At 47.3% G+C, this 10,752-nt stretch overlaps 1 protein-coding gene across 1 annotated transcript in view; it reads right to left on the reverse strand.

Annotated features, from left to right (window-relative positions):
- The window catches only part of Sdk2 (sidekick cell adhesion molecule 2), a 123,258-nt gene that overhangs the window by 63,149 nt on the left and 49,357 nt on the right, over nt 1–10,752 (reverse strand). Inside the window, exons 14-16 of the mRNA XM_051158991.1 lie at nt 10,177–10,317; nt 7,652–7,833; nt 7,063–7,178 (exon numbers count right to left, since the gene is read on the reverse strand). Coding sequence (XP_051014948.1) covers nt 7,063–7,178; nt 7,652–7,833; nt 10,177–10,317 — 439 coding nt within the window. The remainder of the gene's footprint in view (nt 1–7,062; nt 7,179–7,651; nt 7,834–10,176; nt 10,318–10,752) is intronic.

A 10,752-nucleotide genomic window follows, 5' to 3' on the forward strand; every position in this document is an offset into this window, starting at 1 on the left:
GTGTAAAATTTGGGTAAATATTATTTTATTGGGCTTAAGCTAATTACAATCACTACCATTTTAAACAAAGTAAAGAAAAAAAGTTTTTTTTTTTACAGATATCTTAAAATAGTATCACTGGGTCTTACCCACACAAGAATGACCTGTAAGGCTGTGCACCAGGCAAGGGAAGTGTGAAGCTGAGGGCCAGCCATATTAATTTTCCCCTCTATCCTCACACCTGAGACCCAAAATGGCAGCAGGGACCCGACACCCTAAGGCTGCTTTAAACCAGATCCGTCCTCTGGGTGTGGAACTGTAGGGCCACAGAGTCCCCCATTTCTGAATGTTGTGGTGTGGATATAAAGTACCTCCACCCTTCTGCCGAAAGGCTCATGTGCTGAAGGCCCAATCGTGGGGGGTGATTTACTAAGTGTCTTCATACAATTGACTAATGAATTCACAGCACAGGGTCAAGCCAGCCTGCCAGCCTCCCTCCCTCCTTTCCGCCTTCCCTCCCTCCCTCCCTCCCTCCCTCCATCCCTCCCTTCTTCCCTCCCTCCCTGCCTCCCTTCGTTTTTCCCTCCCTCCCTCCCTCCCTTTCTTCTTCCTTCCCTCCCTCCTCCTTCCCTTCTTTCCTCCCTCCTTCCCTCCCTCCCTTCCTTCCTTCATCCCTCTCTCCCTCCCTCCTTTGCTTCCTGTGCGTATGATGTGTATGTGCACTAATGTGAATGTGGGCTTGAGTGTGCTACAGTACGCATGTGGAGTTCAGAGGACAACTTCGGCTGTCCCTCCTTTGAGACAGTCTCTCCTGGCGAGCACTGTTGTTGTGTATGCCAAGCTGGCTGGCCTGCCAGCTCCTGTTGGTTCCCTTTGCTCTGCCTCCTTTCTTCCTGGTAGGGCTATACAGAGTTTGGGGAGGTGAGTGGCAACTGTGTCCTGCTTGTCAACACTCGGGTCGCAAACTCCGGTTATCAGGCTTGCATGGCACGTGAATCATTTCCTTCCCCAGAGCAAGGCTGATTTTCTTAAAAGTTGCTTTGTAGCTTTGACTTTGAGACCATGTAAATGTTGTACATAGTTGTAGGATAAAATTAAATTAGAAAAAAAAAAATCAATTCCTAAAACCCTAAAAGAACATTAAGCCAATGAACCTAATAGGTTATTGAGCTGTGGAAAAACCACAGCATGGGAGACTTCAAAAGGTGTCATAGTGGCACTGTGTGAAGTGTGACCTTATGGGTTGTATCTCAAGACCATGAAAGAAGCTGATAATGTGGAGTTGTCGGCTTACGAGAAAATTAGCAATAATGATGTTGAACGAACATGAACAGCACACATTTTATTTTTAGAGATAGGGTTTTATGCAGCCAAGGTTGTCCTTGAACTTGCTATGTAGCCAAAGGTGACCTTGAACTTCTGGCTCTCCTACTACGCCCATCACCTGGGTTCGAGGGTTACAGGTGTTATCATGCCTGATTCATGTGGTGTTTGCTGTGAGATGGAACCCAGGGCTTCCTACACGCTAGGCAAACACTACCAACTGAGCCATATCACCAGCCCCATTGGTGTATAGTTTATTTAAGAAAATCTTCTTGGGGTGGAGAGATGGCTCAGTGGTTAAGAGCACTGTCTGCTCTTCCAGAGGTCCTGAGTTCAATTCCCAGCAACCACCTGGTGGCTCACGGCCATCTATAATGAGATGTGGTGCCCTCTTCTGGTGTGCAGGCACACATGCAGGTAGAATACTGTATGTAATAAATAAATCTTTAAAAAAAAGGCATTCACACAAAAATTTTCTCACTATGAATTAAGAGTCTAGAAACAATACTATATTTGAGGCAAAAAAGACTCCTAGCAGCCACATCATGGTATCTAACTATTATCTATATCTCAAGGGATCTAGAGTTCCTTGGGGAAATGTCTGACCTCATATACAATGAAGAGATTTTGCCTTCTGGGCTGTGATTTGAACCCAGGGCCTCACACGTACCAGGCCAGTACCTCATCACTAAGCTACATTTCCAGCTCTCTCTTTTTATTTTGAGATAGTTCTCAGTGAGTCACTCAAGTTTGGCCTTGAAGTCCTAGGATTTTTTTTTTTTTTCTTTTGCCACTTGACATGAGCTGGGCTATTTGGGATGAAGGAACCTCAAGTGAGACAATGCCTCTATCAGCCTGGCCTGTAGGCAAGTCTGAGGCGGGCATTTTCTTGATTAATGATTGATGTGTATAGGGTTAACCCCAGCTCACTGTGGGCAGTGCCAACTTCTGGGCTGGTGATCCTAGTTGTGTAAAAAAAAAAAAAAAAAAAAAAGCAGGCTGAGCAGGGCCATGAGAGCAAGCCAGCAAGCAGCACCCTTCCAGATCTCTGCTTCAGTTCCTGCCTTGGCTTCCCTCAGGATCAGGATCTAGAAATCAAGTAAACCCTTTCCTCCGGAAGTTGCTTTTGCTCATGGTCTTTATCACAGCAACAGAAAGCAAACGAAGACAGCCTTGAACTCATGCTGTAGCTCAGGCAGTTCTGGACCTTGCAGGTTTTCTGCCTCAGCCTCCCACATGGCTGGGATTACAGGCCTGCACTGCCAACCCTGGCGGAATTTGTATGTACATTTTATATACATTTATATAGGTTGAAATGTGTTTTTATCCCAGGCAGGCAGGCAGCCACCAGAGACTCCTGGGACCATGTTGAAAAAGACTCAGGAGCCAAGTTGAAGGGACCAATGATCATTTGACAATAATAAAGATAATAAACACAGTGGGATGGACCACGGCAGATGTGTTTAAAAATCCTTTAGTACATAACGACATTACTAAAAGCAAAATGGAGCCAATGACACCTTCTCCAACCCAAACTTAATCATGACCTTAGAAGATGCTAGGGAGCCACTGTATAATGCCAAGAACTGGGAAGCGGTGGAAAAGAACGGACTCTAAAATGATCCTAATGAACCCAGAGTTCAGATAGTAGAAAACTGCTAAAATAACATCATCTTCCTTCCTGCCTGTTGACTTCTTTCCCTCCCTCCCTCCCTCCCTCCCTCCCTCCCTCCCTCCCTCTCTCCTTCCTTTCTTCTTGCTCCCTCTTTTCTCCCCTCCTGAAGGCATTTAGCTAATCAAGAAAGAAGAACATTTCCACCTTCATTTTGTAACCGCTGTTAAAAATCACAAACCCCACAAGGGCTGTCCATGGTCACCGGGTTTACAATGAAAGAGACAACAGAGCTTTGCACCTTCTGATGACAACACACAGCACCATTTAGGGACTCCCACCTCCCTGCAAAAAAGGTAATCAAACAAACTTGAATCCAATCGGCCCGCTAGCTCTACATTCCGATTTACTGCAGACATAGTACTCAGAGGAACATGTTAAATGACCCCATAGGGAGGCAATCAGCAAAATCCAAGCCTGTGGAAAATTCACTGGATGAATGACTACGTTTCTTCATGAGAGAGAGAGAGAGAGAGAGAGAGAGAGAGAGAGAGAGAGAGAGAGAGAGATGATGGTGAGACTCTAAGATCAGTGGAGACTTTGAACTCACCCCCTTACCCAACTGTGTGCCTTCATCCAGACCTAGGAACTCACAAATCAGCCAGCAGCAAGAATTGGTTGGGAGGCAATCAAATAAATCCAAAAGCTGGCAGGATAGGTAATAATGGGATTTTTTGGTATGGTGTTGTTTGGCTAGCAGAATATGACGGGATGGTTGACATTTTTTTAGGTGTGGTTCTTTTTTTTTTTTTTTTTTTTTTTAACAGAGAGAGCTTGTATAGAATCTTTCTCTACAAGAACATTTATGGATGATGCAATGAACTGCCTGGGATTCACTTCAGCAAGTTCCCAAGGGCTGGGAGGAGCTCGGAGGTGCAGGGACAAAGCGGACTGAAACTTGGTCATGTTGGAACTGGAGATGGGTGTTAAGTGACCTGAGTCTTCCCCCAACTCTTTTTAAAAATTTTTTTTAATTTAACTTTAATCTATATACATTGGTGTGAGGGTGTCAGATCTTGGAGTTACAGACAGTTGTAAGCTGCCATGTGGGTACTGGGAATTGAACCCGGGTCCTTTGGAAGAGCAGGCAGTGCTCTTAACCACTGAGCCACCTCTCTAGCCCTCCCCCAACTCTTGTAGCTGTCCAAACATTCTAATATTTTAAAGGGTACTCCATCTTATTACATGTGCTGAGGGGACAACCATTGTACCCTCCGTAGATATTCTGAAGGCTGAAGAACCGGAGGGAAAAGAACTCTACTTTTACTCATTTGTACTTCATAAAAATCAAGTTGTAGGTATCATTTTACAATCAAACATAGGGCCGAGGATGTAGCTCAGTTGGTAGAGTGCTTGCCTAGCATGCATGAAGCCCTGGGTTCAATCCCCAGCAGTGCATAAACCAGATGTGATAGTACATGTTATAATCCTAGGACCTGGAAAGTAGAGGCAGAAGGATCAGAAATTCAATGCCACCCTTGGATGCAAAGTTAAGGACAGTCTGGAATATAAGCATCTATCTATCTATCTATCTATCTATCTATCTATCTATCTATCAATCAATCATGTCTTATTTATTTGTTTGTTTATTTAAAAAGATTTATTAATTTATTATGTATACAGTGTTCTGCCTGCTTGTATGCCTGCACACTAGAAGAGGACACCAGATCACATTACAGATGGCTGTGAGCCACCATGTGGTTGCTGGGACTTGAACTCTGGACTTTTGGAAGAACAGCCAGTGCTCTTAACCTCTGAGCCATCTCTCCAGCCCTCATGTTTTATTTTTAATGCGTATATGTATGTACCTATATGAGCTTATGTGCACCGTAAGGATACAGATCCTTGCAGAGGCCCAGGGGTATCAGATCCCTTGGGGCAGGAGTTAACAGGCAGTTGAGAGCTGCCCCATGGGTGCTGGGACTTGAACTCTGGACCTTTGGAAGAACAGCCAATGCTCTTAACCACTGAGCCACCTCTCCAGCTCCATGTTTTCTTTTTTTAATGTAAGGAAATATTTGGCTTTGGGTTCCATCTGCACTCTCTTGGTTACTGTTAGACTGTGCACAGTAACGTCTCTCTCATGACTCAGTTTCTCCTTCTGGAAAGCGGGGTAATGATCATAATGCTTCCTTCTCAGGGGTCTTGCATGAGAGAGTGGGTGAAGTATGTAGCTTGGCTGCCTGGTATTGGGTAAGTCCTACTAAGTATGCTACCCTGCTACTGCCCCACGAGCTCCTGTGCGCAAATCATTGGTCAGCTGATCGTTAGTGGCCTACATTGCATGGTTCCTGAGTACAGGGCATGGGAGAAGCCTGCGATCATGTACGGCTGGAGGCTTCTGCAATCCTTCTTGTTCTGGGTCACTATAGGTCATTGCCCTAAGCTGTCCTGGCCACTCGGTGGCCTTTCTGCCCTTGGGGAGCTTTTTGTCTTAGAAGTTTCTGGATCATCCCTCCCACATGTAGAATAAAACTTGTGCTTAGACCAGGCTGCCAGACACTATTTGCTCCCAGCTCCGCTTCTGTGCCTCCACAGCTATGCAGACCTCTTTCCTTCCCCCGAGTCCCAATTAGCAGCCTGTTCTGGCCAGTCAGCAACTGCAAGCTTGGGCTGCAGCCCCCATCCCAGGAAGGCTCTTTCTGGCTCGTGCTCTCTGCCTTCGTGGGACTGAAAGTGTGGGGGCCCAGTGGCTCCAGTTCTGGGCCCTAGGTTGCTCCTAACACAAGTAGAAAATTCTTTTTGCAAGGTTATCTCACTCCTTTCCTCTCCGGTCTCCCGAGCTCGCAGTCATAATAATGCAGACACTTGTCCTACAGACGATCTTGGCTGTGGTACATGCGCAGCCTCAGTGCAGAGGACTCGAGGATATGACAGCTGTCACCTTGAAATTACCAGGGCCCTTAGCTCAAACCCAGAGGCTGTAGCTTTCTCTCTGTTTCCCCAGTTTCCTAGCCTCTTAAATTCCTTGCTTCTTTTTTCACACCTGGAAATGAACATGGACCATCTGTCCACCTGACTCCCTCTGCTGGGGGCAAGCAGCTTCCCCTTTCAGGCATGGCATTTGCCTGTACTATATGGTATGTCCCCAGTCCTCTCAAAGGAGAGCAGACCTCCGTGTAGGAGGAGAGTCAGACCCCAGACCCAGGATGCAGAACAAGGATGGCCGAGAAATGCCGATGCCCAGCAGTTAAAATGGCCAGAAAACCAAATAGCATTGGTATAGTTACAACGTGCATGCTTCTGTTGGTTATTGGCTGGGTCTTATCTGTTCTGAACTCATTTTTTTTCCCCAAGACAGGGTTTCTCTGGGTATTCGTGGCTGTGCTGAACTTGCTTTGTAGACCAAACTGGCCTCGAACTCACAAAGTTCTGCCTGCCTCTGCCAAGTGCTGGGATTATAGGTACGCAATACCATGCCGGGCTATATGTCAAAGTTTGAAGATCACTCCCAGAATGTGGCTGTGCTTGGAACTTGGGCCTTTAAAATGCTGCTTAAAGTTAAGAGTGGTCATCAGGGACAGGCCCTAACCCAGTGTGGCTGGTGCTCTTTGAAGAAGAGGGCATGAGACCACAGACACTTATGAGGATATAAGGAGAGGGCGTGGCATCCACACCCAAATCCAAGACATCAGTCAGCAAGAGGCAAGCTGGGGATTTTAGTTCAAGTTTGCCTGAGCCATAATCTCACGCCTTTGTTCTCCTGTGTGCTGGGTCTAGTACAGCCCATGGAGGCCTACCTGGCAGGTGGCATGTGAGAGCCACACCTTAGTGGTAACCAGTGACTGCTGGGTTGTTCTGACAGACTATGACAATGTCCAGGAGTCCGGGCCTGGTTTGTGGTTGGAGTTACTAAGGACACCCTCTTTTGGTGACAGCTGTGCTCCCTCAGAACCCTCCATGTGACTTTGAAAGTAATGGGACACGCGGCACATCCCTGCTTTTATCCGTGACCTCTGCCTGCTGGAATCTGGTTTCAGAAACCCACAGTGACCTCACTGCTTTTCCCTGGAACCCTCCATTTCTCCCCTCCCTCACCTTGAGTCCCATTAGTCTCCCTTCTGAGGCGAGAAGAGACCCTCGCCTACCTTGTAGCCCTGGTTGATGCCGTTGATGAACTGGGGGCTGGGGGCATTCCAGGTGAAGCGGATGGTGGTGGAATTGGTGGCTTCTGCATGGACATTGCCCGGGGGCACTGTGGGAACTAGAAGAGATTAAGAGATTGGTTGTAGTTGAGGGGTTTTCTATTCATCTTGGCCAGCATGGCAGAGGGCATAGGCAGATGCTATAGACAATGCTTGGCTAACCCGAGGGCCCCTTACATCTCCCACTCTCTGGAGATGCTCTTTCATGTTTGATAAACTTGTCTGATCCACCTCCCAAGCTGTCTTGTGATCCAGTTAATGTTGAAACACTACAGGATGACCCTGTGCCTCCGCCCATATGACTCCTAACTGCTCTCTTCTCCTCCCGTCAGCCATCTGCTCCATAGGAGCCAGGTGTAACATGGAGATGCCAATCAAGCACCATAATGAAGGTCCAGGTGAAGTCAGCAAGATGGGTTGGGGTGTTCATGACCGGACATGTGGAAGACCCAGCAGGCATGTGGCCCAAACAGACCAAGGGACCTGGAGAAAGGGACACACCTGCTCTTCCATGGCCCCTGTCTCCACCCACCTCCTTGCAGCGTCCACTCGGTGACTTTGCTGCTGTAGACGCCCAGCCCGGCGCTATTGTAGGCAGCCACCTCTATCTCATAATTAGTCCAAATGATGAGGTCCTCCAGCAACAGGTTGTTAACATCAGCATCCGTGATATTCTTAAACTGGTACCCAACAGGTAGCCCTGCTAGGCAGTATCTGAAGGAAGAGGTGAAAGTGTATTAAGTCAGCCTACAGATCTATGCTCAGCAAACGGCCCAGAGCAGTGTTGTCTGCTAAAACTTTTTATGATGGGAACGCTTCATTGACATACACACCTGGGCTAATAGGGTCACCACTAGAGCATGTGGCTGTTGGTCATGTGACATGGGTTTGGTGCAAATGAGGGATGAGTTTGACTTTGTTGTGGTTTAATTATTTTCAGTCACCACAGTTGACTCCTGGCTACCTTGTTGCATAGTACAAGTCTAGGGAATGTGTCTAATCACGTAGCCCAGGATGCCTGGTCTCAAGCTATGTAGCAGAAGATAACCCTGAACTCCTAATCCTCCATCCTCCACCTCCCGAGTGCCGAGACTACAGATCTGTATATCTGCGCAAAGGATCAAACTCAGGACTTCTGCATGCTAGGTAAGCATTCTAATCAACTGACCCACAAACATCTCTGGCCCCTGGACCACTCTTTTTGATGGGGTTGGGAGACATAGACAAGATTGCCAGGTGGTGAGGCTGAGAGTCCTTGGGGGAAGGTATCACAAGTGTCATCTTTTGGGAATCATGGACCAGGAAAGCACTCCCCAAGTTTAGCTGAGTTTTCCCCCCATGGTACAGTGGCTCCTTTGCTGAGGGGGGAGCTGAGAACCCTGGAGGCTATTGAGCTCCCCATATGTACCTTACACTGCAAAGCAATCATCACAAAGGAGGGGATATGAGCAAGCAAGTGTGGGGTGCTCTGCATGGGTGGTGGATTGGCCTCAGGAAGAAGCATAATGTTTGCATACTTTGGGGGGTCTAACAGTTGCAAAATCAGAGCCCCCAAAGTGTTTCTGCGCAGCCCTTAGAGATGGTATGTTCTAGACCTTAGCATGACTCAGTACAAGCCAGGAGCTAGTGAAAACTGACTATCCACTCAGTTTCCTGTTGAGGAGGTCTTGGGGACAGGCTTGACAACTGGGGTCTCTGATCAGTGCTTATGTAGTGCTGAGCCTGTTGGGTTGGGGGGCCACACTCTGAGGACATATAGAATCAGTCCCCAAACCACAGCCAAATCAGCTGATCATTGGACAGCCAGGGCCATGGGCTCCTCCAACCGTGGAGTGCCACAGCACCCAGGCATATTGGTGTGTAAGGAGAGGCACAGGCTTGGAAAGGTCTTTTGCAGCCAGCCACGTTCAGAATACAGATGGCTGTTTCCAGGAACTACAAATCCTAATATAATTAAAAACTATTTTTAAAAAATTATGTGTTTTGAGTGTTTTGCTTGCATGTATATCTGTGTACCATGTGTGTGCTTGGGGTCCAAGGGGAACAAGAGATCCCTTGGAACTGGAGTTACAGATAGTGTGAGCTGCCATTAAGGGCACTGGGAACTGAACCTGGGTCCTTTGGATGAGCAGCCAGCAAGCACACTTAACCACTGAACTATCTCTTCAGCTCCTGAAAACGATTTAAAAATTTTGTATTTGTGTGGGAAAGGTGCCTATGCCATGGCCTACTTGTAGAGGTCAGAGGAAAATCTGTAGGAATTGGTTTTCTCCCTCCACCATATGATTTTGGGGAATTGAACTCAAGGCCTTAGGCTTGGAGGTAGGCATCACCACCCACTGAGCTATTTGAACTTGGAGTATTTTACTTTGGTCAGCTCCCATGCTTTCTTTGGTGTTACTGATGAAATGGTATCAGTCAAATGCGAAACTAAAAAGGCCACAGACCCGGCCTTTGCTTTCAGTAAGAACCAGAGAAATAATTTCCTTTCTGCCAATTCTTGCTCCATCAATTTCTCCACTTAGTGCTCCATCTAGCCGGTGTGTCCAACCTTTGGATATTGTGACAGGACACTGTCATATGCAAAGTTCAGATTGAGAACCATGCAATTGCATTACAAAAAGGAACTGCAAAAATATCTCTTGATGCTTTAAATATTGTGAGGTCTGCATTGAGAGGCGTTCACAGCTAGCCTTGCCACACTTGGGCGGTGCCTGGATACACCTTGATGGAGACAGAAGTCAGGCCTGCCGCAGGACATTGTGGCCTCTCGGCACAGTCACCTCTCACTTCCTGTCAGCTCCTATGTCAGCCCTGCCCTATGGCAGCCTTGGCTTCCTTGCAGACTGCAGAAGTAATGTCGTTGCTCAGCTGGCCCACTAGTTTCCAAGGCTATCACTGTTGTCCATTCTTGCGCAATTTTAGCGTTGCTCTCTTTCATCACAAGTGTGGGCGTGTCACAGTGTCAGAAAGGGTAGACCGTGAATTTGTACCGTATTCTAATCCACTCCTACCTCGTATCCCCCCTCAGGGTAGGGAGCCCTCCTGGGTCTGTACCTGATGATGTAGCCCTTGACAATCCCATTCTGGTGGCTCTCGGGGGGTGGTTGCCACTGGATCATGATGGACTGGTTGGTCCGGCCACTGGCGATAACGTTCTGTGGAGGGGCCGTGGGGGGCTCCTCAGGGAGGGAGACCCTAGGGGAGTAAAAACCAGAAAGTGTGGCTAGACATTTTTTTTTTTTACCCCATCTACACAGGTGTATAATAAGTGACAGAGATGCCAGCCATACTATATACTGTCCCAGGTAATTCTGGACCCTTGCTGTATGCTTTTAGATAGCTCAGTTAATGTCTCTGAGCTTCTTTGCTTTTATGAATTATTGCATTTATCATCATCATCATCATCATCATCATCATCATCATGACAGGATCTTACTTTTCAGCCCAGGGTAGCCTTGAACTTGCAACCTCCTCCTGCAGTCTCCTGAGCGTGGGATTTCAGGGACATCCTACTGTGCCTGCCTTCTTAATTGTTTTAGGAACAGGAGTTATCAGTCATTTTCTACAGGCTTTGGGGGTGGGCCTTACCTAGACTCTCTTGCTGGGTAAGCAGAGCCCCAGCGTTGGTGG

The sequence above is a fragment of the Acomys russatus genome, chromosome 16 (assembly GCF_903995435.1).
Source record: "Acomys russatus chromosome 16, mAcoRus1.1, whole genome shotgun sequence".
Classification (NCBI taxonomy): Eukaryota; Metazoa; Chordata; class Mammalia; order Rodentia; family Muridae; genus Acomys; species Acomys russatus.